The sequence below is a fragment of the Urtica dioica genome, chromosome 3 (assembly GCF_054948205.1).
Source record: "Urtica dioica subsp. dioica isolate 48M chromosome 3, U.dioica_male_clone48M_v1_H2, whole genome shotgun sequence".
In the NCBI taxonomy this organism is placed as follows: domain Eukaryota; kingdom Viridiplantae; phylum Streptophyta; class Magnoliopsida; order Rosales; family Urticaceae; genus Urtica; species Urtica dioica.
Genome location: NC_142758.1, coordinates 47,993,910 through 48,021,810, shown reverse-complemented (window position 1 = coordinate 48,021,810; position 27,901 = coordinate 47,993,910). Strand labels below are relative to the sequence as shown.

The 27,901-nt window shown below is 37.4% G+C and overlaps 4 protein-coding genes, 1 non-coding gene and 1 pseudogene across 6 annotated transcripts; 4 read left to right on the top strand and 2 right to left on the bottom strand.

Annotated features, from left to right (window-relative positions):
• Positions 1-4,648: 4,648 nt before the first annotated feature.
• CAF2 (RNA-binding CRS1 / YhbY (CRM) domain-containing protein) lies at positions 4,649-8,138 on the top strand. Its single transcript, XM_089610146.1, has 6 exons — positions 4,649-5,407; positions 5,907-6,034; positions 6,109-6,334; positions 6,944-7,071; positions 7,163-7,295; positions 7,565-8,138. Exons 1-6 carry the CDS (start codon positions 4,723-4,725, stop codon positions 7,975-7,977), a joined length of 1,713 nt encoding a protein of 570 aa, XP_089466272.1. The 5' UTR covers positions 4,649-4,722; the 3' UTR covers positions 7,978-8,138.
• Positions 8,139-8,573: 435 nt separating this feature from the next.
• Positions 8,574-12,105, top strand: LOC149403314 (uncharacterized). Of its 2 annotated transcripts, XM_089609258.1 has the most exons (9): positions 8,574-8,767; positions 9,486-9,861; positions 10,295-10,328; positions 10,427-10,633; positions 11,178-11,267; positions 11,347-11,412; positions 11,514-11,605; positions 11,691-11,738; positions 11,817-12,105. In XM_089609258.1, the coding sequence occupies exons 2-9, from the start codon at positions 9,518-9,520 to the stop codon at positions 11,923-11,925; spliced, it is 990 nt and encodes a 329-aa protein (XP_089465384.1). In that variant the 5' UTR covers positions 8,574-8,767; positions 9,486-9,517; the 3' UTR covers positions 11,926-12,105. The 2 variants fall into 2 exon arrangements, with proteins under 2 accessions (XP_089465384.1, XP_089465383.1); XM_089609257.1 differs by lacking the exon at positions 8,574-8,767 and having other exon boundaries at positions 9,175-9,861.
• A 435-nt stretch (positions 12,106-12,540) lies between these two features.
• TRNAL-AAG (transfer RNA leucine (anticodon AAG)) lies at positions 12,541-12,621 on the top strand. The gene has a single exon. It is a non-coding gene; the product is annotated as a tRNA-Leu (tRNA).
• Positions 12,622-13,137: 516 nt separating this feature from the next.
• On the bottom strand, positions 13,138-15,550 carry LOC149403312 (signal recognition particle binding protein). The gene is made up of 6 exons (XM_089610157.1): positions 15,287-15,550; positions 15,046-15,128; positions 14,737-14,823; positions 14,439-14,587; positions 14,118-14,249; positions 13,138-13,591 (listed from the first exon to the last, which is right to left on the bottom strand). Exons 1-6 carry the CDS (start codon positions 15,438-15,440, stop codon positions 13,402-13,404), a joined length of 795 nt encoding a protein of 264 aa, XP_089466283.1. The 5' UTR covers positions 15,441-15,550; the 3' UTR covers positions 13,138-13,401.
• A 5,091-nt stretch (positions 15,551-20,641) lies between these two features.
• Positions 20,642-24,514, bottom strand: LOC149403311 (uncharacterized). The gene is made up of 5 exons (XM_089608674.1): positions 24,437-24,514; positions 22,384-22,851; positions 21,361-22,044; positions 20,893-21,291; positions 20,642-20,794 (listed from the first exon to the last, which is right to left on the bottom strand). The coding sequence occupies exons 1-5, from the start codon at positions 24,512-24,514 to the stop codon at positions 20,642-20,644; spliced, it is 1,782 nt and encodes a 593-aa protein (XP_089464800.1).
• Positions 24,515-26,749: 2,235 nt separating this feature from the next.
• LOC149403310 (eukaryotic peptide chain release factor subunit 1-3 pseudogene) lies at positions 26,750-27,640 on the top strand (annotated as a pseudogene).
• Positions 27,641-27,901: the final 261 nt, after the last annotated feature.

Sequence of the window (27,901 nt, the reverse complement as noted above, 5' to 3'; positions counted from 1 at the left end):
ACTGAGGACTAATATGCAATATATAAAAAATTATAGAGATAAATTTGAAGACCTCCATTAAAGTAGAAAATTTTTAAATTTTCATTTAGAGGATAAGGGACCTTCAAAATGAAAGCCCCTGATTGGAAATGCTTTAGTTAATCAACTTCAACTTCAACTTCAACTTCCAACAAACAGAGTCATCCCGTCTGATATCTAATAATACCTAAGCCTTTCTTTGTTAATTCAATTTTATGGTATATATCAGATAACTTTAGGCAAAATGTTCAACTAATAAGTTTGTTCATGAAATATGCAGACTAGTATTGCACAAATCAATGTCGTGAAAAATAGTAGTCTCATTTTTAAGATGGTGACATGGCTTTGAAGAATTGCGTAGCAAACCCCTCGGAATTCCAATGGTTTGTCGTTGTTGTTCATTAAATTCGTATTGGTGGCTATGATATTCTTGACTGCTGCGACAATTTAATGCAATTCTCTATTTACAACGCCAAGTTTTAGATAGCTCACTTTTTTTTTTCTTTTTCTTTTTTCTTTTTTGAAAATAAGAAAAGAAAAGAAGAATACTTGTTCTAAAATGAACTCCTTCAAACGGGCATGCCAAGACACTACAAAGTTCTTGGAATAAAAGAAAAATCCAAAGAAGCAAAAATAGGAATCAAACCAACAATTTCATAAATGATCATATCCAAAGGCAGAGTCAAGGCAAGTGGAGTAGAAGGCATATATACATAAATATTTTAAAAATTGCATTGTTGTTCTCTCTATTTTTATTTATATTTTAGTCCCAAAATAATATATATATATATACATATTATATTTACCCCTTGAAAAAATAATCTTACACATTTTTTTTTAAATTATGTTTTGATCAAATACGTCATGTGATTTCAAAGTCTGGCTCGATCGCTGATCATATCGAGGTTTGATCTAAGGCATTCCTTGTTCAATCAAGCATCCACCACCGAAGAACAATCTAAGTGAGGAATAACCATATTCCATTCGAGCTCTACCGCCAAAGACAAGATTGCAACCACTTCGTCGAGCGGGGCCGAATCCCATGTTGGAGAAGGTTATTTGTGAGGCCAAAGCCCGTCCTTCATATATCCCCAAATAATGCAATGCATTCCGTTTGAATGCGATTGGATTTCGACGACTGCATCCACACTAAAGGACAAAGCCATGAATTAGAATAATGTGTATTTTTTTTAACTTGATAGTTTTATAGATTATATAGCTCTTTTAATTGTATATATAAAATTTAGTTGGAGCAATTATGTATCATATATTAATTTGTGATTTTTGTTGGATTCAGATGATTCTTGTTGATGGAAATTGTACCCACAACCTCGATTTAGGAGATATTACCACTAGAACAAATCATATATCACCAACAAATAAATTTTTGAATGTACGTGCATATATGATTGTATTATTGGACTGTATTATCTATTTGAAAAGAAAAAAAAAATCAGCCAAGTTTTATAATGAATATGAAATAATTTATAAAACATAACTTTTGAAATCTTGTAAGTTGAATTTTGGTTAGTAAATAGTAGATAACGAAGCGGCTCATACGATAGTGCGATTGAAATGAAGTTGATAAGCGCGTTATAAACGTGTTTGTTTGTACTCTCGGAAGTGAAAAGAAGTTAGTTCGAGAGCATTTTCATGTGTTTTGGAGTGTTTTTCGTAATTTTCAGAGTTTGGAGGTTCAAAAATGACAAATAGAGCATTCGAGGACGACGGGGCAATCACAAGGAGTTCAGAACATCTTTCATATCTCAATTCCGACACCCGGAGCTCAAGATAGGTGGTTCAAGGTGAACCAAGCAATGCACAAACTTCCAGAGTCCTGTGTGTTTGCCCTGTGCGGCCCCTGTGCGGCGCACAGGCCCCGATTCCCACTTTTTTTGTCACGCGTTTTAATTGTAATCCAAGCCGTTGGATGCGATCCGACGGCCCATATGAGCTCCGAAAAACCTAGGAAACCTACAAAAACGCTTTAGTTTGTTTAGAAACATATCTTTTCTTTTGTTTTTAGTTTTTGTTCTCATTCGGCCGCAAAAATACCGGGAGAGAAGAAGCATTCAGAGAGGATCATCGTCGCCACAATTCTCGTTTTCATCATTCACAGTTTTCATCTCTATTCTCTGAATCTTTGGAACTCCCGTTTTTATTAATATAATTCAGTTTTTAGTCATGTTTGCTTTATATTCATCGCCGTTTATTTTCCGTTCAATCATGCACTAATTTTCTTAAGGGCTATGGTGTAGCAAGTTAGGAATATGGTTATGGATTCATTCATGTCAAATTAATGTTCATATGCTCTATCATGTTTGTTTATTTTAATTCCGTGTGTAATGCTTGAATTCGATTAGCTACCATGTTCATGATATTAGGATTGCTTGATGCTCGGAAGAGATTAGGTTAGTCGTGCACAAGGATTAAATTACCGGGATACATTCCTAGGCTAGACATAGCTAGGCTGTTTCAGAGTCGTGTGAACGTTCTTGTTTTTAATGCTAACCGTTGTTTTTAGGGGTTGAGATCGAGAGAAGATATCCCGGCATAGGTTTAGATTCTTAGATGTTCGATAGAAATCTTAGATTACCATTATCTTAGATTACAAATATTTCTTGCATATCTCTCGGTACTTTTGAATTATGTTTACAACTCGATTAATGCACGGAAATAAATCAATAATGGTCCTTAACTTGATAGGTTAACTTAATTAATGCATTATAAATAAACAAATAAATAAGTTATGATTCCTATCTTGATTTAGTGGTAATTCTATATCACTTCTAAAGTGAGATGATGGATTTAAAACCCACCGAGTTGTAGATGTCCCTAGAAAAGAATAAATAAATAAATAAATAACAATTGGAATCTATAAGATGGTAGGCAGAATCCAATTGGTCGCTTGGGCACGTCAAAAAGAGTAGACAAATCGATATTGAAATTCAAGTTGAAGACCTTGATTCCAACGTTGTAAATGCCTAATTCCCCGAAGTGATGAATTAGTCCTATATAATCTTTGTCTTGGTCGAAATAAATGCAATCCGGTTGACAACCATGAAAATCAGAAGCTCTAACAGCAACAAAAGTATTGTCTCCCAAGAATATAGCCACATCAACGAGACTTTCCACTTTCGTCCAAGTATCCTCACCCACTCTCTCTCAAAGATCACCTATACTTCGAGTATTTTCATGGATTCAATCTCAGATTCTAGAGTTTGAAGAATATGAGAGAAAAGAGGAGAAGAAAACTTTCATCCGAGAATCTCGTATTGAATAACGAGAAAATACAAAAACTAAAACAGTATTTAACTAACATAACCGTCAGGCTTAAGAGAAAAGAAAAAGACTGATTTGTCCTCACTTATTAGTGAATAACGAGGGTAAAAACGTAAACAGACAAGTCATTCAAACACGTTGTGAAAGATGACTTGTGACCTAAGATACACCAAATTGACTTAAGCCACAAATAAAAGCAATCAATTCCATTAAGTATCCTCTCTAAGATCTACTCAACCTCACTACTCAGTCACCCGTGTCTAATCTCAAAACATCAAACCCAACCGTCCAAGATCTACGCTGAAAATTCAGTCGTTGAAGCTTGGAATTGTTTCTATGCTTAAAGATGATGATATTGTGAGTCGTCGAGTAAGATTGTGAATTCAATTACGTAATTCTACTACTATTGGGCCTATTGTAGGATTTCTGGGTATTTTAGTATTTTACCAAAAGCCTCGTGTTTCTTTCCAAATAAATAAATAAATAATAACTATGAGATATCTAATAGACTATTTATTGTAAAACGTATTTGAAAGATAAAATTTGAGCATAATTAATTTCTAAAGTAATTGTGATAGATTGGGTAAGTTTTTTTTTTTTTTATTTTTTTTTTTGTCTTCTTAAACATATATTTTTAAAACAGCTTAAAAACCAGACTGACATATAAAATAAAACCTAGATAAAATATGCCAAAACTTTCATTATAAAATATCTGCCAAAAATCTTAAAAAAATGGGAGGGATATTACAATTATTTAAAATAAAAAATTAGGTAAATAGACAATTAAAACGTTTGAAATTGTTATATAGTCAACATTTCGTAAATATTAGATAATTAGTTATAAAGATAGCGTGACCTAATAAAAAGTGATTTTTTACCTAAGATTTACATCTGTAAATATATGAAAGTGACTATTTAGTTAAAGTTTACGAAATATTAGTTATTTAGCAATGTTAAAATGTAAATATGAAATTCAAATATATTATAAAGATAAAAATAGTAAAATTCAATTACAGTATTTGCGTAAAATGTGAAAAATGGACTAATTAAAAGAAAAACTACTATGAGCTTGGTCATTTGTTAATTGAATTAGCATATTTAATGAATTCTTAATAATAATATAAAGAAACGACATTAAATAATCCAAATCCAACTACTAAAATATTAAAAACATAGTCTAAATTATACTCACACCTTTTATAATATAATACGTGCATCTTATTTTAATTTAATTTAGACAATTTAAAAAAAAAATTAGATACTAGACTATACTATATACTTATTTAACTCCCCTAAATAATAATAATAATAATAATAACTTGAAATTAATACTAAAAAAAAAAAAAAAATAGCTCCGATTTCTTATCTCTTCTATCTTCACTGCATCCACAAATCCCAAGCTCCGAGCTTCACACATTTTCCATGGCGATTCTAGCTTCTCTTCCCGGCGTAAATCTCTTCTCTTCTCTCCCATCCACGCCGCCGAACGACCACCAGAACTCCCAATCGCCGCCGCTGAAGCCTCCGATTCCGGTCCCGAAGTATCCGCCTCCGCTCCGCTCCCATCGCCGGAAAGAAGAAACCCTAGCTCCTGCATTCAAAACGCCTCACTACCGGTCCAAGTACTACCGCCCGGTGAAGCAAGGCGCGGTCCTCCCTCCCGCCGGCGCCTCCGGCGACGGAGCCGACGATCGCGCCGTCGTGATCGGCGAGTCCGGCGTGTCGTTCCGGCTTCCCGGCGCGCCGTTCGAGTTCCAGTACAGCTACTCGGAGACGCCGAGGGCGAAGCCGGTGGCGATTCGCGAGCCGGCGTTCCTTCCGTTTGCGCCGCCGTCGATGCCGAGGCCGTGGACCGGAAAGGCGCCGCTGAAGAGCGCGAAGGAGAAGAAGCTGCGAAGGAAGACTCCGCTGTTCGATATTCCGGCGGAGGAGGACGACGGCGACGAGGAGGGAGTGACGAGGATGCAAATGGCGAGGCCGTTTCCGTACGGACGTTACCCTAGGCCTGGGAGAACGAGAGAGGACATTCTCGGCGAGCCTCTGAAGAAATGGGAGATCAAGATGATGGTCAACCCCATGGTCAAGGATAATCGCCAAGTCAACCTCGGTATTGCCTTCCACGTGTTTGTTTAATTGTCTCACTGAACTCCCTGTGTTTGATTAGAGTGTTAATCCCATGCCAAATAGTTTCATGATTTTACCTGTAGATTAGTAAACTTAGCTTAGTTGTGTTTTAGCATAGTTTAGTCATTAGAGAGTCATTATGATAAGAGGTTTTGTGTCAGTATTTTGGATATAAATGATAGATAGTTCAAAAGGGATTGATTTAGAATAATAATAAGTTGTGTTTAGTCTTTAAATATGAGAGAATTATAAGAGAGAGGCATTGAACATTTAGATTGGGATTGTAATAATATCCAAAGGACCAAACTTTACTGATTACCTATGTCTTAACATATTGTAAGCAAGTCTATGAACAAATTAGTCTGGGCCTTGTCAGAATCAAATCCGTTGTTTTCGATATGGCTGTCGTTACAAGATTCATTAGGGGTTTTAGTTCAGTTGGTTTGATTATTCGGGTTTTTCTTCATTGGTGTGTGGATCAGGAAGAGATGGTTTGACACACAACATGTTGGAATTAGTACATTCCCACTGGAAACGCACCGAGATCTGTAAAGTCCGTTGCAAAGGCGTTCCAACGGTTGATATGCTCAACGTTTGCCGTCATCTCGAGGTTCGAATCTCTGGAGTGGATTTCGGGGTTTGACTTTTTTATTAGTCGTTGACTTTGACTTTCTCCGTTTTCAGGAAAAAACTGGCGGGAAAATCATATACCGAGCCGGGGGAGTGTTGTATCTTTACCGCGGCAGGAATTACAATTATGCCACCCGACCTCAGTATCCGGTCATGCTGTGGAAACCGGCCGCGCCGGTCTATCCCAAACTCATACAAGAGGCTCCCGGAGGGTTGACCAAAAGAGAAGCCGATGAGTTGCGATCCAAAGGGAAAAAGCTTTTGCCCATCTGTAAATTAGGTATATGAAAAGAAAAAAAAAAAGCCTATCCTTTTCTCCTATAGCTTCTACAAATTTTTACTTATTTGTCTCTTCCCTTCATTCACACCGAAAACATTTTAGGAACTGAAAAAAAAAAGGTCATAAGATTTCATCAGTTCGGAAGAATGCGTGCACACCAATTCTTCATGTGAAGCTTTGATATTATTCTATAAAATGAAAATAATTACAAGATAGATGAGTGTTTGAGAGACCCCGAACTCTCCTAAAAGCCTAAATTTCCCTCCATTTTTTTTTTCTTTTAAATGATTATTTCTCACTTGTATTATTTATTTTGACGGGTTACTAATAATTATTTCTAACTTTAATTTAGACTAACTGAAAACTTTCCTTTTTCTCTCTTTGTATTCTTCTACTAAATAAATAAATAAAAACACAACAATTCTAAAATCAATCTGAACTTAGTTATTACTTGCACCAGTTTTGTTCGAACAGAGTTTAAAAGTCGCATTATACTGTAGAGTGAGCTTTCTTCCCACTAATCGAAACGGTTTCTCTGATTTCTGGTACGGTTGAAATGTCTGTTAATTTCAAGTATTAGAATCAACGTTGATTGATTCCAATCTACAGCTAAAAACGGAGTCTACATAACGCTGGTGAAAGATGTCAGGAACGCATTCGAAGGAAGCCCGTTGGTGAAGATCGACTGCACAGGATTGCACGCGAGCGACTACAAAAAAATAGGCGCTAAGCTTATGGTACGCTCACGTGTTTTCACAGGAGTTATATTTAGAGACTCTTATACAATTTAATCAATGTGTTCACGGTATTGTCTCGGTCCTCAAACAGGAATTGGTTCCGTGCGTACTCTTGTCTTTCGATGATGAACAGATATTGATATGGCGGGGCTCCGAATGGAAATCGTCGTACGGTTTGCCTTCAAATCCCATGGATGACATTCCAAGCGATTTGGATAGTTCTGGTACGAACTAGAGAATAATAATTTTTTAAAAAAATTAATAAAATTAACAAGTTATTATAGTTAGAGGCAAATACGTTATAAGCTTCTTAGATGATAGGTTTCATAATTAATTTTTTTGGTGACTGAAAAGTCCCAAAATGAATAGTTTGAGGACTATTTTACTTACCAAATTAGTTTAGGAACCACAATGCTACTAAAAAAAGACTAATAATAAATTGAACAAGGTTGAACTAATTTTATTTATTTTTTATTTTTATAATATTTTTCAGGCAAGGGTGTCAGTGACGGCGAAAACCCTGCAACAAGGTCGAGCCCGAAAATGATTTCGCTTTGGAAGCGAGCGATCGAATCGAACAAAGCGATGTTGTTGGAGGAGATCAATCTCGGCCCGGACGATCTTTTGAAGAAAGTCGAGGAGTTCGAGGGCATATCTCAGGCCAACGAACATTCCTATCCTGCTCTTATCGTATCCGGAGAAGACAGTTCCGACGACAGTTCGAGCACAGAGTTCGATGACGAAGCTGCGTTGTATCGTCGTAGTCCGAGCGGTTACGACAACGACGATTTCACCGACGATTACGACGAAGACAACGACGACGATTTGTACTTCGACAGCGATACAGCTCGTCCCTTGGGCTCGTTACCCATCGATGTAATCGCCAAAAAGTATTATCGAAAGTGATGTGTATTATTATACATATAATTGGAGCCATCCCTTGAGAGATAAAACTGTAAATATTTTCATGTATAAATATAATCTCCAGATGATTTTTGAAAGTGTATATGAATGTGCTGTCACATACCTGGAAATTTTAACGATAAAGTTGATGATTTGTTGATCAATTTTTTTCCTGATAAATTCTAGGTATATATGTCTGATAATTTAACGACATTATTATCCTTTAGCGATCAGTTTCTATTGAAAACAAAGATTCCAACGTTAGAAGGGACAACTAAATACTTTTGCCAATAATGGTTTATTTTAAAAGTTGAGATTCTTTTCATATTTTATTCTTTCAAATTAATTATTGATTACAATGTCTCAATATCTTCGGTAGAAGATCATTTAACTGTATCTCAACGAATCCTCAAATTAAAAATAAAAATAAAAAGTACAATCTTCCACAAGAAAATAAAAATAAAAAATCTCAAATGTCCACGTGGAGTTTATAGTTACTTTTAACTTTTAAGTGGTTCTCCTGGCTCTTCCCGATTTCTCGCCAACCAATCCAATAACACTGTTTTATTTACTAAAATAATTATAAATAAATAAAAAATATATTATAATATATAAAATAAAATAAAGAAGAAGAAGAACTGAAGAGCAAAAGTTCATTCTCTCGTCTCTCTAAGATCCGATTCTGAAACAAAAAGCCCTTATTCGGTCTCTCTCTCTCTCTCTCTCTCTTGATCACAGGAAGAAGCAAAGGATCGTTTTTTTTTTCGGTTCACATTCAATTCAGCGCAGAAGCGTAAGTTTCAAATTTCCCTTTTATTAATTCAAAGCTAAAAATTGTATTGTCGTTTAGATACAAGCTCGTTCATAGCCTTTTTGGGGGGTTTTTGATCAAACCCATGTTAAAAGCAACGAATCTCTGCTATTCCTTTTGTCTGGTGGTATTTGTTCCTTGCTTGCGTTATTCCACTATAATTTTATTTTATATGAAGTATGAACCAATTCAACGTCAAAAATTTGTGAGATTCCATCTGATTTTTAGAACTCCATAGGATAATGTGGAGAGCAATATTTTACACAATTTTTTTTTTTTTTTTGGTATATAATATAATTAAATCAAATTCTTATTCCCATGTGATTGTGATGGTTTTCTTTAAAATCAGAAGAAAAAAAAAGTTCTCATTTTGTTTCTGAAGTATTAGGGTTTACAGAGTTTGGAGTCATGACAATTGCTCTTCCATTCAATACCACCATACAAAACTTGTTCCGCAAGTAAAACAAAATTTAGAATGTCTTCTGTAAGTTTTAGGGTTGCAAACAGAGTTTGGTAGTTAATAGTTACGACAATTTCTCTTTCATTCTATGCCACAATACAAAACTTGTCTCGCAAGTAAACGTTGAGAGACAGAGAGTTTGGAGTCATGACAATTGCTCTTCTTCCATTCTATGCCACAACAATACAAAGCTTGTATCACAAGTAAACCCACAAAAAAAAAACGGAATGTCTTTCTTAGCAGGATCGCCGGGGCAGTCTTGGAACCCGGTGATGACCTCGAACACGACGGAGCCGAGTTATTGGCTCAACTGGCGGTTCTTCGTCTGTGGCCTCGCGGTGCTCTCGTCCATGGTCGCCGCGGCTCAGGCGATTTGGAGACGCGAGAGCTTTCTAGTCACAGTCCGAGGAAGTGGAAGAAGAAGAGAAAGAGAAAGAGAAGAAGAAGAATCATTGTCGAGTGATCTCCGATCGGACGAAGCTTGGTCGACGTGCCTCAAGGGAATTCATCCGGTCTGGCTTTTGGCTTATCGGATCGTTGCCTTTGTCGCGCTTTTCTCGCTGCTCTTCGCGAATGTTCTTATCGACGGCCCAGGGATTTTCTACTTTTATACCCAGTAAGAATCTGCTAAAACTATTGATTTTTTTTTATTATTTATTTTATGTTTTCTTTCATGTTCTTGCTTTGGCTCTGAACTGAGAGGGAGGGGAAAAAAAAACCCCTAATTTTTCTTTCAGTCTTGTCATTTTTTTGTAATTTTAATTCTACACTTGTATTGATAAACTCTTTTTTTTAAGAATCTGTTGATATATGTTTGTTTGATTTTTTTTTTTTTTGGTGGTCTTGTCAATTCAGCAGTTTGAGTTCTATACATACTTTTTGTCGATAAACACGGCTCACTATTTGTTCATTGAAAGTTTGGTTTTTAGGAACTCTACTATTAATATATGTTCTTTTTTCCTGACATTTTTAGGAATATGGTTCTATATATACTTCAAATTCTTGCAAAACTATGGAATTTATTTCTAAACCCTTCAAATTCTTTGCAGGTGGACATTTTCTCTGGTCATAATCTACTTCGGGGTAAGACCTTCTTTTTATTTTCCTTCCTTCCATTACATAGAAATTACATTCAAGAACTTACTGACCGGGATTATTATTTTTTTTTTTTTTTTGTTCAGCTCGGGTCCGTGCTCTCTATCTACGGATGTCGGAAATACGCAGCGAACACTAGACACGAAGAAGAACGAGGCACGAACGTTGCTCGTACTCCCGAAGAGAGTTTGGAGGCCCAGAATTTTCCGAAAAGCTCCGGTGCCCACGAAGAAGAACTATACTCTGACCAACCCGCCGGGGCATGGAGTTACGTCTTTCAAATCATTTTTCAGGTACATTTATGATAATGCAGTCTAGTAGCTAGATATCGAACATTCGAGAAGTCTCTCTCTCTCTCTCTCTCTCTCTCGTACAATTGTCATCATGCTAGTCTCTACTAGTTCCTCTCAATATGCTAACTCAGTTCCGGAGTTTTTCATATCAACCCCTTACTTATATACTAGTTATTGTAATTCTCAAATATCTGAAGTTCACAACTTTACGCGGAAAAAAGTTTTATCTGAAGACTAACAGGTCCTAAGAATTCCCTTTATTAATATCCATTTTTTTTAATCTCAATTTTCACCCGGGAAAAAAGTTTTATCTTAGGACACAAGTCCTAATAAGTTTAGTAATATAGTTTGTATCTCAATTTTTACCCTTTTTTATTTTTTCTATTTTTTATCTTGGGACTAAAACAAGTCCTATGAAATCTATTAATATAGTTTTTTGTCTCAACTTTTACCCGAAAAAAAAAATGTTGTCTTGAGACTAAAACACTCATTATCACAGACAACAAGTCTCAATTTAAGTTTCAAAACCTTTCGTATTTTGCAGGTCTCTGCCGGTGCTGTAGCTCTCACCGACTGCGTGTTTTGGCTAATTCTTTACCCGTTTTTAACGAGCAGGGATTACAAACTTAACTTCGTAAGTACGACAGTGAATCATCATTATCATGAAATTATGTCACATCAATAACTTTTTTTGTATATTTTTTGTTGTGTAGTTAATGGTGTGTATGCATTCTATCAATGCTTTTTTCCTCCTTGGTGACACACTGTTGAATTGCTTGGTAAGTGTGTGTGTGTGTGTATTAAAAATCATAATATCAGTATCTTGTTTGATTGTATAGCCATTATTTTTCCACTTCTAATTGTGTGTAAAACACTGCAGAGATTTCCGCTGTTTCGGATTTCGTATTTCATATTATGGACCGGAACGTTCGTCGTTTTTCAGTGGATCATCCATGCTTGTGTCTCCATGTGGTAACAAACATTATTATTTATTTTGTTTATTTTTTATTAATTTATGATATATAGTTCATAGCTAAATGTTTCCTCTTGAATTCAGGTGGCCATATCCATTTCTTGACCTATCATCCCCATATTCTCCTTTGTGGTATGTTCAAGATTTTTTTTTTTTTTTTTGTAATTTAGAATATAATGAAGTGATTTAATTTTCATTTTTGCTGATCAGGTACATGGGAGTTGGGTTGATGCACATTCCATGCTATGGAATTTACGCTTTATTAATCAGGATTAAAAAGGCGATCCTTTCGAGATTATTTCCCGAGTCTCTTCGATGAGAAAGTCTAGTATATAAAAAATCAAGAATAGTTTTTTTTTTTTTTTTTTTTTTTTTTCTTATTCTTCTTTCTTTTTTGCTTAAGTATAGGGAGAGCAGTCTCGTTGTTAGATTAGACAAATATTGAGTCATAATGATAGCCAAAGGAATATTCATATTATATAATGCATTTTTTTCAAGTGCAAATTTTACATCTTTATTAAAAGAACAAAACCAAGTTTTTTATTTTTTTTATATAGCAATATCAATATGGATGTGGGATAAGAAAACAGATGGGATTGTGCTTTAAAGCCGGAGAAATTTAGTTACAACAAATAAGCAAATGATGACACAGTTATTATTACAACAAATATTGAAACTACTATAAACAGATTAAAGCACAATTCAATTCCAACTTGAGCATTAATTATTTTTAATTTTTTAAGGAAACTTGAGCATTACGTATCCAAATGTTCTCATTGTCATAGATATGCTTCGTTCCTCCATAGGCTATTTGTGTGGGCTTTTAGTGTTTGATCTTTTCAATGCTTCATAAAACTTCAAACCTTGTATTGATGATCAGAATACCAATTAATATTAATTACAATTATATTTTAGTTCGTAATTGTAATCAAAAGTTGATATGGCCGAGTTGGTCTAAGGCGCCAGATTAAGGTTCTGGTCCGAAAGGGCGTGGGTTCAAATCCCACTGTCAACATATGTGATATTTTTGTTATTTCTTTTTTATTTATGTCAAAACTCAGTACCAAACAAAAAGGACTCAATAGTCATACAATTTAATTAGTCGTTGTTTTAAAGACGTTTATGACTGAGAAATTTAGTGTTTTAGGACTCGAAAATACACCAAGTCCAGCAAAACAAATTTTTTTTCTTCAATTTAATTGTTGAATAAACAATTAAATTAAATAACCATTCCTATGGGCACGCAGTGCTACAAGAAATATTTGGGGCGGATGAGAAATACACGACGAGCAACAAAACATTTTTTTTTTCTTTTCAATATAGTGAATGAGCCAAAGCGAGTGCTCACAAAAAGGACTCAATAGCCAAACAATTTTTTTTTTTTTAGGGTTAATAGCCAAACATGTTTATCAGCCGCTTTTAAATTCTAGACTATGAATTAGTGTTGAGAAATACACTAAGTATTTCTAAAACTATTATTATTATTTTTTTTTTTTGTTTTCAATTTCATTTTTGAATAAGCAAAAGCAACTAACCGAAACAAGACTAAATAGCCATACAATTTAATTACAACCACTCTAAAGTTTCAATATTTATAGCTTCTCTTCCCTCTCTGACCTTTAAAAATTCCTAAAACTATAGAACTCCTCAAACAAACTTCAGGTCCTGCATTTTTTTTTTGTATAGCTGCAATGCCTCTCCAATAACCAGGATTAACATCAAAGGCATGATCTTTGGAAGCAAATACTTCAAATTCAATTTCAATCTCATGAGATGGGAAACAATTCCTTTTTTTTTATGGCCTCACACACTCCCTAATGAATTGCTCGAGCTGCGCAGTTTCGCCGGTCAAACCCGAAGACTCTGCGACGGTGACTTTGTTGCAGCAGTGTGACAAAGAAAACGGCTCTCCGGAGATACCGAGTGTGAACTCGTTGGAAACATCGGCTTCGGATATAGCGCTTCTCGATGCCCGTAATTTGTCGCTGTAAAAGTATAGACAGAACAATAATAAATCACCATACCCAGTAAGAATACAGAAAAACGATTGCAGAATGTACGTGAAACCGCTAATCCGTATATGATAATCACAAACACAATATCATGACTTTTTGTAATCCGTAAATCCAGGTTGTTCTGGAGACCATTGCCTCTCCTTTTACAATCACAGTTTCACTGTTTTTTTCTCTTATAGTCACTTGTATATATAGACTAATACAACTTCTGAATGTTCTACGATACCTTAATTATCTATAAATTATTATAGTTACAGCCCTAAGATTTTAACACACTAGTAGTACCAACTATGGAGGACGGAAAATAACGAGTGAAAAACGTAACCTAGTCCATACCTCCGCGGTGAATAGAAGGGAAATTCTAATAGACTAAGCTGACTAGGAACAAATAATCTTATAGCATGCGAAAAATTATGTTATTTTATTCTTTCTCTAACCTAAGTGCATATAGAGACTATTACACAGAAAGATATTCAAGATAAGGAGAGAAACTTACATTTCCTTCTCCATTTGCTTTTTGATAAACTCCTTGGTGTGCGCTGTCACTTTGTCTGTCTTGTTGCAGACAATAAGCATCGATATCTTCTTCTTAACTACGCTTCCCTTGGTTAGAACATCATAGAGGTACCTTTTGTGCATAAAATATATTCAGCAATCAATTTCTTGAATGTTTAACATTATTTTTTTCTTTTCTTTTGACAAGATAGGCCACATAGAATTCTAAGAAGAAACAACTATTTCTACCTTATATAAAAATTGAAGGAAAAAAAAACACTTGTGTACACAGAACCAGATAGAGTGCCAAGAAAATTCTTACTCTGAAGCAGCGCGGCAATTCGGTAAAAATTCCAACGCATCCACAACAAAAATTATACCGGCAGCTTGTGGCAAAAACTCGTCAAGCTTGGGTCGAAGACGAGAATGCCCAGGAACGTCGACGATATGAACGGGCTTTGTCTTTCCGGTCTATAATTATAACACCACAAAGCCAAAAGCAAACCGAGTGTCACACGATTGATCAACTATCGAAAATCCTAAACTGTACACAAAACTTGGAACCTCAAAAACACAATCTACTCCGTTTAGCCATAGAGAGTGGGTCTTAGACACGTCACCTTTGCTTTCTCGGAATGTAGGACGAAAGTGCCCTCGTTCGGCTCCATCGATGTGACTGTCCCTTGGTGTGAAGATCCATCTCGAAGCTACACGCAAAGCTCGAATATGTAAAATATTTCGATCGTTGAAAGCCGAGAGGTTTAAAAACTTGTCTGAGAAATTGTGAATTGGCACAGACAGCATTTTTGGCAATTGACTACAAAAGAAAAAGACTGAACGGACATTTTCCAACAGATTCAACGAGAAAATTCACGTCGAATTCAGCAGAAATTACAACTCTGAAAACCCTAAAAAAAACATGATTTTACCTGATAGAAGAGGACTGTTTTTCCGCTCCCGCTAAGCCCACTGATGACAATGGTGTTTGACTTCGTGCGTTTGAAAAGACGAACTGGTTAATTCAAAGCACGGAAAAGGAAATAAGAAACAGCAAAATTAAATTTCAAACAACGAACAATTCGTCTTTTTTCCTGGACGAGAATAGACAAGATCTGAAACCGAAAAATACAAATTGAAAACCCTAAGAACATGAACGGTGAGAGAGATTACGGAAGAAGAGGAAGAGGACGGTGAAGAGAAGGACTCCGAGAGAAGCGTAGAGCTGAATTGGGGGAATTTGGTGAATGTAGTCTAGAGCTTGACGAGACCACTGTTCGCACTGCAACTTCAATTCTTCGAAATCAAAACCTTCAACTTTCGACATTTTCGTTCTTTTTCTTCTCTGGAGTTGCAATTTCTGTGATGGTTTAAGAGAGACAGAGCTCTGAATTCCGATTACTTTTTTTTTTTTGCTTCAAAGAATTCCGATTACTTGCTTTTGTGTGTCGTGGACAGCAGAGAGATAACCTATCAGATCATGACACGTAAGTGTTGAAGTGAATGTTTCGAGTTTAGAGAATACGTGACCAAAGAGAAACGACAGTAACTTAAAGGAGACGACAACAGGTAATTTAAACGAGGATTAAGGATATTTTTGCCCCTTGAATTATGGCGTTTTTAATAGAGAAATTTCATTAATTGGGCTTAATAACCCATTAAATATCAAGATTAGACCCTAATGTTTAAAAATATCTAAATATGGACTTTTGTACCGAAAATGGACAAAAATGCCCCTGAGACTATATCAGCTCAGCCTCACTCTCACTCTCACACTCGCTCAAACTCTTTCAAATCCACTCAAATCCTCTCTACTTAAGCGGGTTTCAAAAGAATCATGGGTAAGATTACTAACTTAATCATTTTTACAAAGTTTATGAATGTATATGATAGAATGTAGCATAAAAAATCGATCAGATCTGAAAACAAAGTCCAAAATCTGGGTTTAACTTGTTTGTACGATGGTATACGATGAAATTTAAATTTGTGTACGATGAAATTTAGAAAAAAAATTGGATTCTGTACGATGCTGTACGATGGTGTACGATGGTATACGATGTTGTACGATGCCGTACGATGCCTCTTTTACAATGTACGATTCTGTACGATGGTATACGATGCTGTACGATGCAGTACGATGTCTATCAGTAAGATGATGTACGATGATGTACGATAGTGTACGATGGTATACGATGTTGTACGATGCAGTACGATGGTGTGCGATATAGAAGCTTATTTTGCATAGTTTGACTGTTTTTTTGCAGTTTTTGTCATGATTAACGGCACTTGGGAGAAGGAAGGACACCAATGGGTTTTCACCAATGCAGAATTTCGTGCATTCGTAATTCCGAAAGAGGTAACGTACACGGAGTTAGTAGATTTCTTATACGAGAAGTTCGAGTTAGACAGATTCGCGTTCGACTTAAAACTCGAAGTCCCATACGAAGTCGGTACAATTCCAGTAGGTCCTGCCGTATTGAAGGACAATGGTGATGTTTCGCATTTTATGAAGCACAAATATCGTAATAGATTTCCACTCTGTGTAAGTTTGGTACCGAAACAGATCGAGGTCATTGCACCTATTGCGTATCGAGGACTATGTAAAGGGAAAGATGTGGAAGTTGGAATGGTGTCTCGCAATGAACCGAAGAAGAAACGGAATACTCTTGTTATCGAGGATCGACAAAAAGATCCTATAATTGAAAACAAAGACGGTGGCTGTGACGATGACTTGTTTAACGAGTACAAGGGTGCCGGAAACGGTGACGAAGTATACAGGCGTGATAGAGATTGTAATCACAACAGTGACGAATATGATGGACACAATGGTGATGAATACGAAGATGGCGAAGGTGATGAAAACGAAGGTTGCGATGGTGATGAAGAGAATAGTGATGGATATGACGGAGATAACAATGGTAGAGGTGAAGAATTTGAAGAATTTGCCAATCCCAAGAATATGAAGAATTTGTGGAAACGTTTACGGTACCAACGGGTCATTGTGAACCATCGGGTCAATGTCAGCGTGAGCCTCCGATGATCGGATCACCTATCGTTCCTTATTCATGGAAAGCACCCGAGTTCAGCGCCGATGATGTTGTGAAGGAAAACCCGAGTCATTATCCAAGTCATTCTTCTACAGGTAATTTAAGTGGATTCAAATGAGATTCAAGTATAATATGAAACCACATATTGTTTAACTAACCTTTGAAAGTAACAGGTAGCTCAGAAGAAATATATATTGGGCAGCAATTTGAAAACAAGCATGAACTGAAGAAACATATCCACTTGTACGCGTTGAAACATAATTTCGAATTTAGAGTGAAATCTTCTTCGAAAAAGAGATGGTATGTTATATGCAAAAACGAGAGATGCACATGGAGGTTGAGGGGTGTCGTGCAGTGGTCTGAGATGTGGGAGATTACGTCGTACGAGGGTAAACACTCATGTGGGCGTGTTGTTCGAACAGAGGGCCATCGAGGAGCGGCACCATGGGTCATCGGTCACGTATTTAAAGACAAGTACTCAATTAACTCTATGGCGGAGTATTCGGCGCATAACGTCAGGGAAGAAGTGAAGACAAGATGGGGTGTGAACGTATCGTATTTGAAAGCTTGGAGATCCAGGGAGAAAGCTATTGGGTACGTGCGGGGTACGCCGGAACAATCGTACCAGAAGTTACCGTCTTGGCTGTACATGTTGAAGCAAAAGAATCCTGGGACGTTAACAGACTTTGTGCGAGATGGTGATAAATTCAAGTATGCTTTCTTTTCCATTGGGGCGTGTCGTAGAGACTTCAAAGCATGTCGGCCGGTCATAGCATTGGACGGTGCATTTCTGAAGACAAAATACGGGGGACAGTTGCTTTGCGCAATTGCAATGGATGCGAATTCACAATTATATCCACTTGCATTCGGAGTTGTAGATAGCGAGTGTCATGCTTCTTGGATTTAGTTTTTGAGAAGATTGCGAGAAGCTATCGGTGAAGACGTACCTAATTTGGCGTTCATATCCGATCGCCACGTTAGCATCATACATGGTGTCGAGGTTGTGTTTCCTGGTATCCCTCACGGAGCATGTTACCATCATTTACAACTGAATGTCCAACACAAGTTCAAGACAGACCATTGTCGCTTTGAACTTTACGATGCGGCTTACGCCTTCAGTAAAACAGCATTCGAAGCTAATTTTAGACAGTTGAGACGTAAGGATGTCGAGATGGCAAAGTATCTTGAAGAAGTTGGTGTCGATCGGTGGGCCAGAGCTTTCTTTCCTGGAAAACGGTAAGAGTCTAGAACTTCTTTTGTACTGAATTTTTTATGTCGTTGATTATATAAATCAAGTATGTTTTATATAGGTACGACCTAATGACGAGCAACAACGCAGAAAGCTTCAACAACAAAACAAGGAATGCGAGGACGTTTCCCATTACGACGTTGCTCGAGTTTATTCGATTCACACTCCAAACTTGGTTTTTTGAACGAGAAGAGATAGCGAACAAGTTGAACACAAAATTGACACCAACGTGGCAAAATGATCTCGCACAGCTAAATAATAAGGCACAGTTCGTCAATGCGTACGGACTTGGTCTATATGAATGTCATGTCAAAGACGTAAGAGGTGATTTCGATGTAGACCTTATGGCGAAGACGTGCACTTGCGGACTACCACAACAATTGAATATCCCGTGCGAGCATTCTATCGCAGCAGCCCAACATCGAAGCGTGGACGTGTACTCGTTATGCAGTGACTTTTATTTGAAGGAGACGTGGATTGAGATGTACAAGGAAGCCATATATCCGGTTGACAATGAAGATCAATGGGATGTCCCGGATGAGATAAAAAACATGAAAGTTTCGGAACCCGTTGAAAAGAAGCAAGCCGGTCGACCGAAGAAAAGTAAACAAGGAAGAAGAAGAATTAATCGATACCCATCTCAAGGCGAAAAGATTGTCGTGCAGCGAAAATGCGGGAAATGTGGTGGTAGGGGACATAACAGAAAAACATGCACTTGGAGGGATTAAAACTTTAGACTTTGTGTGTTATTTTTATTTTTAAGTTTAAAACTTTAACGTTTATTTGAGTCACCTTTTTATCTTGTTTAATGGCGTCAAGATGCAACTTTAGTTGTTTATAAATGTCTCGAGTTCTAAACCCTTTGTGAATGTGTGAATTTTTGATGTTTTTTTTTTGTGAATCTCTTTAATTGAATTACATGTTTATAAGGTACAATAAAAAACACAATAGTCAACAAACCATCTCGATAATATGTTTATAAGGTACTATTACATAGAAAACCAAAAAGATAAAAAATAAACATCCGAAAATACAAAATCACGGGATAAGGTGGTTGTAGAATAAGTCCACGCACCATTTCTTCCTGAACATTCTCATATTCTCACTTTGAAGAGTGTCAAATGATTCGTTCAGTACTACGTGCTCGACATACTTCAATGCGAACATCCCGCAATCACCGCTACAACACAAGAATAAGTTGTCACAAATAGTTGAAACATAACTTGAAAAAACATGATTGTTTAGAGAAAGTTGTCAAAAAAAAGTTCAAATAACTAGTAAAATAACTTGTCAATTAAAACTTGTAAAAAAAAAAAAAAAACTTCTAAAATAACTTGTCAATAAAAACATGATTGTTTAGAGAAAGTTGTCAAAAAAAAGTTCAAATAACTAGTAAAATAACTTGTCAATTAAAACTTGTAAAAAAAAAAAAAAAAACTTCTAAAATAACTTGTCAATAAAAACATGATTGTTTAGAGAAAGTTGTCAAAAAAAAGTTCAAATAACTAGTAAAATAACTTGTCAATTAAAACTTGTAAAAAAAAAAAAAAAAACTTCTAAAATAACTTGTCAATAAAAACATGATTGTTTAGAGAAAGTTGTCAAAAAAAAGTTCAAATAACTAGTAAAATAACTTGTCAATTAAAACTTGTAAAAAAAAAAAAAAAAACTTCTAAAATAACTTGTCAATAAAAACATGATTGTTTAGAGAAAGTTGTCAAAAAAAAGTTCAAATAACTAGTAAAATAACTTGTCAATTAAAACTTAAAAAAAAAAAAAAAAAACTTCTAAAATAACTTGTCAATAAAAACATGATTGTTTAGAGAAAGTTGTCAAAAAAAAGTTCAAATAACTAGTAAAATAACTTGTCAATTAAAACTTGTAAAAAAAAAAAAAAAACTTCTAAAATAACTTGTCAATAAAAACATGATTGTTTAGATAAAGTTGTCAAAAAAAAGTTCAAATAACTAGTAAAATAACTTGTCAATTAAAACTTGTAAAAAAAAAAAAAAAAACTTCTAAAATAACTTGTCAATAAAAACATGATTGTTTAGAGAAAGTTGTCAAAAAAAAGTTCAAATAACTAGTAAAATAACTTGTCAATTAAAACTTGTAAAAAAAAAAAAAAACTTCTAAAATAACTTGTCAATAAAAACATGATTGTTTAGAGAAAGTTGTCAAAAAAAAGTTCAAATAACTAGTAAAATAACTTGTCAATAAAAAGATAATTTTTTACCTGTAAGCACATTGTGGGACCTTGTCATCGACGATCCACGTCGGCACAGTGAACTTAATTTCACCATGTTCACTTTCCCGGTAAGAGTGGGGATGGTTCTTGAAGAAACCACCTATGGCCACAACCCTAGCAAATGCTCGACTCCAAGTCTGAATAATAAACATTTTAACAATGTTAAGTAACTCTTATAATTTAATTAATTGTTGCTCTAAGGTAATAATTGTGAATAACATAACATTTTACGTACCTCCATCAGCTCAGTGAAGTCCTTTTGATGTCTCGACGACTGCATGAGATCCTTTTGGCAGTCGAAGACGGTAATGGTCCAGGCCTCGATGTCGATCCGAAATGTGAACCAATGAAGGTTCTGGAAGTTCACGACGAACAGGATCTCTCGAGCACCATCCCAAGGCAAAATATCGGCGTCCCTATACCCAGTCATCGGGCTAATAGTTGCCCTCATGTCCCAGTCCACGGGTTCGGGCTCTGCTCCCAGTTCGATGGCCTTGTTGATGTTCGCTTCTTCCGTTCTGAATCGGCCGTACACGTGCTGGACCCACCGACAATCCATGATTCGGACGTCTTGCCGATAACCGTCGAGACCTCGTTGGCGAGCCCGAACCATGTGAATCATAGCATCAATATGCTGAGACATTACAAACATATAGCGTTATTTTAAATTGATTGGAAAAAGTGAAATTATATAATAACGTACCGAATCATGTAGCCATTTGGTTTCTGTCAATATCGTGTCGAAGAAAATCGTGTCTGCGTCGCACGTCTTCAGTCGAACAGACTCCATGAATTTGCCGTCCCACTTTTTTATCCGCAACCACTTAACGAAATTATCAAACTCTTTTTGCTTCGCGTCCTTCAACGGCTTGAACTTGGGGATCGGCTTTTCCAAATACTTGGGCCTCGTCGGATCAGTGAATTCGGACCAACGCGACGTCTTCTGTCGCACTTGCCGATGTGGACGTGCCGGAGTAAGCTGTGCCTTCTGTCTTTTCCTTAGAGGAGTTGTGAGCGGGCGTAGCTTATCCGAAATGTCTTCTCTACGAGGACTCGACGAAGACGTCGACAACCTGGGAGAAGTCACCGGCCTGATCTCCGATCGCTTCGACGACTCGCGATGCGTTGAAGATGGCTTCTTCGACTTCTTCGATGACTCGCGATGCGTAGAAGACGGCTCTGACTTCTTCGATGACTCGCGATGCGTAGAAGACGGCTCTGCCTCATGCGATGGAGACGCCGGCTTTTGACTAGCCGCCGGAGGAGGAGGAGGAGGAGGAGGAGGGGTCCGGCGTTTACGACCATCATCTTGGGTCGTGGGAATTTCACCCCCAGGCAAGCCCGTTGCGTCCTCGAACAAAATGTTCAGCCTCCTCCACATAGAAAGCTGAAAGTCAAAGTAATAAAATATGTCACAAAATTTAAACTTGTCAAAAAAATTTAAACTCAACTCTAAAATTTAAACTCAACTCTAAAATTTAAACTCAACTCTAAATTTTAAACTTAACTCTAAAACGTTAAATTATATTTAAACTTAACTCTAAAACGTTAAATTATATTTAAACGTAACTCTAAAACGTTAAATTAAATTTAAACTCAACTTTAAAACGTTAAATTAAATTTAAACTCTACTTTAAAACGTTAAATTATATTTAAACTTAACTCTAAAACGTTAAATTAAATTTAAACTCAACTTTAAAACGTTAAATTAAATTTGAACTCTAACCTGTCTAACACTCATGCGCTCAACTCTACGGCCGGTCGTGGCAAGAGAACGTAAGACTATCCCTTGTGACTGAATCATTCGTTTTTGGGATGCTAGCAGTTGTTCTTGAGATGCTCGCAGTTGTTCTTGGGAAGCTCGCATTTCTCCCCACATTTCCCGTGTTATGACAAAGGCCTCGGGAATGTCGGCGCGAGAGGTCGCTGTAGGCCTCGATCCCATTGCGGGAGTGGTCGGACTAGCAAGACGAACACGTGGAGTGTCTGACACGTGTTCGTCGTCGGAGTCTCCGACGATGGCATCTTCTGCAACAGTCGCGACTCGATCTATTTCTTCTTCGATGTCTCGCGGCTCTGTCGCATCTTCGCCCTCGACGTCTATGGGATACAGACATTTGCTCGTCTGTGTCTCGAGGAGAGTGAACATTTCTTTCTCTGGTGCCCTTGGTCTCAGCATTTGAAGAACACCCACCTACAATACATTAATAAACGTTACCAATATTCCAAAATAATGTAAAATACATTAATAAACGATAAATAATAAAAAAGTTACCGTTTTTTTTATTCAAGACCGCCTCGATGTCTTTGCCCATTATGAGCACATTACTAGACCACGAGTGCATCCGGGGCACACGAATCCCCTGGTTCGACCCGAACCTCATCCCGATCTCTGGGATAGCCTCGTACGCCCAGTAATGAAGGGTATGGAGATTACCCGTCAATGTGTACTTGGCCTCTTTCTGTGCCACATCCGGCTTGTCCTTCAACTTCTTTTGCAGCGTTTCGTGATAACGCCGTAGGTTCACCGACAAGCTGGAATACGTCTCTGCCCAACTCAAATTTCCCCAAGGCATCTTGAAGAAGAAGGGGAGGTCTTGAACGATGTATAGAAATTTCTGCCACCTTTCTTCGATGGCTTTGTTGGCCGGCTGCCCCAGAAGATACCCGTAGACGAATACGAGCAGCCCGAGCTTGAACGCAGCGTCAGGGCTTCGACATATGGTGAACGCGTTGATCAACGCGCTCAACTTGCTTCCGGCAACGCCGTTCAAGTGATCCGTGATCAATCCATCGTTCTTTCGCTCGTCTTGTTCGGCTTTGGTCGGACCGTCTTCATAAGTCATCCCCGAGACGAGTGCGTACTCGAGGCGTCCAAATCGTACCCGTTTGCCTCCGATACCAAAATGTATCTCGCCGCGTACTGTCGCCTCGATCTTCTTCTGAAGGAGAGTATGTACGAGCACCGGTGAGAAACCAAGCTCGCTCTCCGTAAAAAATTGCTCGAACGGAGTCCCGAGGATTCGTTCTTTTATCCCGAGCTCATCGAATCTACTCCGTACAAGCTTCAAGATCCCCGTCCCACCGTACGTGATACGCCCCGGGAATGAGACGTTGTATATGTAGTTTAAATTGTCCTAAAAAAAACAACAAAATTAAATCAGAATCACAAAACAAGAAATTAAATTTTTTAAAAAAAATCATCGTATAGCATCGTACAGCATCGTATATCATCGTAAAACAAGAAATTAAATTTTTTAAAAACATCATCGTATAGCATCGTACAGAATCGTATATCATCGTAAAACACGAAATTAAATTTTTTAAAAAAATCATCGTATAGCATCGTACAATATCGTATATCATCGTAAAACAAGAAATTAAATTTTTTAAAAAAATCATCGTATAGCATCGTACAGCATCGTATATCATCGTAAAACAAGAAATTAAAGTTTTTTAAAAATCATCGTATAGCATCGTACCGCATCGTACGACATCGTACAAAGTCGTACGACAATTTTTGAGAAAACATAAACCCATCGTACACCATCGTATCGCATCGTAGAGCTCTATGAATTTCATCGTACGACATCGTACAGCATCGTACGACATCGTACGATGCATCAATCTCATCGTACACTGGCCCTAATTTCAAACCCTAACATTCTAAATCCGACCCAAATCAACTCAAATCAACTCAAATAAGATTAATACTAACTCATAAACCCTATTCTAACTATTTCCAAAGACATTTAACAACAAATTAGTTGAAAACTTACCTTTTTAGATGACTTTTGAGCTCGGGATTTATGTGTTTCACCGCCGCCGAAGATTGAAGCGTTTCCATCGTACGCCATCGTCCTCTATCGTATTATATCGTACTGGCTCGTACAAGATCGTATGCCGTCGTACAATATCGTAGGAGTTCTCAGTTTTTTCTTTGTTTTGAACGAGTGAAATGGAGGAGAGAGGGAGAGAGGCGCGAATGAGTTCAAATAGAGGAGAGGGGTATATTTGTCCGTTTTGGGTCCAAAAGTCCATTTTTAGATATTTTAAAAAGTTAGGGTCTAATCTTGATATTTAATCAATTTTTAAGCCCACTTAATGAAATTTCTCTTTTAATAAGTGACTTCTGAAACTTTAAAAACTGTATTTTTCCCCTTTATGTTTTACTCCAATTCATCTATAGTCGTTCTTTTATATTTTTTTGTCAAAATAAAAGTTAAATGTTCATGTGAAAGGGAGGGAGAGGGATGAATTTTTTTTATTGATGTGATATGTGTTTTTGTTTGGTAGAGATGAATGAAAGAATATATGAAGAATTTGGAGGGATTCACAATCCCGACCGGCTCATCATTTTTAATCTTTCCAATTTTGAAGGGAAAGAGAAGTATATACCCCTCTAAACAATCCATTCTTCTATTATTATTATTTCTTTTCTACTAAACATACTTAAAAAATTGATCTAATCATTTATTTTCTTTTCCATTATTTTCCCTCGTAAAAGAATCTATATATTCCCTCTTAATCTTTCCTACCAAACAAGGCCTTAACGACAAAGCTACCCCAACTACACATGACTAACGCCTTAATGTGGACACATTATTTCTTGTTCAAATTCGACCGTTCTATGTGAAATAAGCCAAGCCAAATGCTCTAATTAACTCAACTAATTGGCTATAGTTCATGGAGTGAAATGACTAATATATTTGTTGGTATTTAATTTTTAGAGATTATTATAAGAATATGATTAATTGGAAGATCTTTTCAATTATCTATTAAGAAGGCTTTATCCTACTTTTATAACAACAAATATCATGTGCCTGGGCCGTGCCGGTTCTGTGTATGTGCATGTGTCGTGCCGGTTCTGTGCTTTTCAAGGGCTTTGGGTCGGGCTCGGATTTTGGGCCTAAAACGAAAGTCCAAACCAGGACCAATTTAAAAACCGGGCCGGCCCGGCCCTTCTTTAATCCGGGCTGGGCCGGCCCAAAACCAATTAAAATAGAGAAATTGTCATATCTACCACCATTTCAATAACATTTTCCAATAATCCACTAAAACATAATTTTTGCCAAAAATACTACTTGGCTTTGTGTGGAAAACCCAAAATACCTCTCACTTTAATATTCCTTACATTTTGACCAAAATCCAAAACAATTAATATTTATCTATATTTTGAGAAATCGGTGTAGCTGAGATTTTGAATAAACTCGGTTAGGAGAGAGAAAGAGAAATAAAATCAATTAAATGAAAAAATAATTAATAAAGATAAATATTAATTGAGTTTTGGTTTTTTTATCAAAATGAAATGAATATTAAAGTGAATGATATTTTTGGTTTTTCACATAAAAACAAAAAGTATTTTTGGCCAAAATTAATTTTTAGTGGATTATTGGAAAATATTATTGAAATGGTGGTAGATGTGACAATTTCTCATTAAAATACCGCGGGCGACCCGGCCCAATTGACAGCTTTAGACCAAACTAACCGGTCTTTTTCGATTCGGTTATTTGGGACCGGCTCGAGCCAAACCCTATAAATAAAATTGTAAACCAAAGGTCGATATATTGCATCTCTCTCTATCTCTCTCTCTCTCTCTCTCTCTCTCTCAGTTGCGCTCAGCGCTCTACGCATTGCAGGTCTGCATATCTCTCTCTCTCTCTCTCTCTCTCCATATTCTCCGGCTCTCTCTCTCGCCTGAGATCCTTAGTGGTCGAAGATCGAACGCCGGCCTCTTCAGACCCTCGTACACGAGGACTTTTATGATTTAGGGTTTCGATTTTGAAACGAATGTTTTAATTGAAATTGAGATTATAATTGTTATGAAATTGTGATTATTGATGTGGAATTGTTTGAATCGGTATATTTTCTTGAAGTTGGGATTCTTGATTAGATTGTACGGATTTTTTGGGGATGGGGTTTAGGGTTAGTACGATCTCAACTGCAAATCTAACGATAAGAAAATAATAATCTTAGTGCTGTTTCGCTATTTGGTTTTGTCTAGTTGTTGAAAATAAAACAATTGTTTATAGCCGCTGAGAATAATCAACTCTTGAAGTCTGCAAATTTGTGTTTGTGTGTCTCAGATTGCAATGGAAGACGCTGAGAATATCGACAGAAACATCGAGATCTGGAAGATCAAGAAGCTCATAAAGGCCCTCGAAGCCGCTCGGGGAAACGGGACGAGCATGATATCTCTGATCATACCGCCGAGGGATCAAATTTCGCGCGCGATTAAGATGCTCGGCGACGAACTCGGAGCGGCCTCGAACATAAGGAGCAAAGTGAACCGTGAGTCGGTGTTGGGCGCGATCACGTCCGCTCAGCAGAGGCTGAAGCTCTACAGCAAGGTCCCTCGGAACGGGCTCGTCCTCTACGCCGGCACCGTCCTCACGGACGTCGGAAACGAGAAGAAGGTCACGATCGACTTCGAGCCTTTCGGTCCCATCAACGCCTCTCTCTACCTCTGCGACAGCAAGTTCCACACCGAGGCTCTCAACGAGCTCCTCGAGCCCGACGACAAGTTCATCGGAAAGGAGAAGCGTCTGATCGGAAAGTTCTTTGAGGAGATAAGCCGGGGCACGGGAAAGTACGTGTTCGGCGTGGACGACACCCTGAAAGCCCTCGAGATGGGCGGCGCTGTGGAGACTCTCCTAGTCTGGAAGAGTCTCGAAATCAACAGGTACGATCTGAAGAACACGAGCACCGGGGAGATCGTCGTCAAGTACCTGAACAAGGAGCATGAGGGAAACCCCGAAAACTTCAGGGACCCAAAGGGAAAAGCCGAGCTGGAAGTTCAGGACAAGACGGCGCTGTTCGAGTGGTTTGCGAACGAGTACAAGAGGATTGGGTGTACCATCGAGTTCGTGACCGACAAATCGCATGAGGGTTTGCAGTTCTGCAGGGGCTTCGGGGGTATCGGAGCAATTCTGCGTTACCAGCTCGACATGAAGGCGCTCGACGAGTTCTCCGACTCTGAATAGAAATCAGTCAATCATAAGACGGTTGAAGATGATCCACCGCTTGTGGTGGACCGAGTTGCGCTGCTCTACTCTGCACTTTCCCACAGTTGGCCTCGCTCTTTTTTTTTTTTTTTTTTTTGTCAAAACTTGTCTAGGTATGGGTTTTGAGACCTTTCGCTTACTATTTCCTTTTTCCTTGCAGAAGGACATACTTTGCCGAAGCTGTCACGTGGGTCGGGCAGAGCGTTCTAGATTTGTGGTCGTCGTGCCATGGCGTGAACA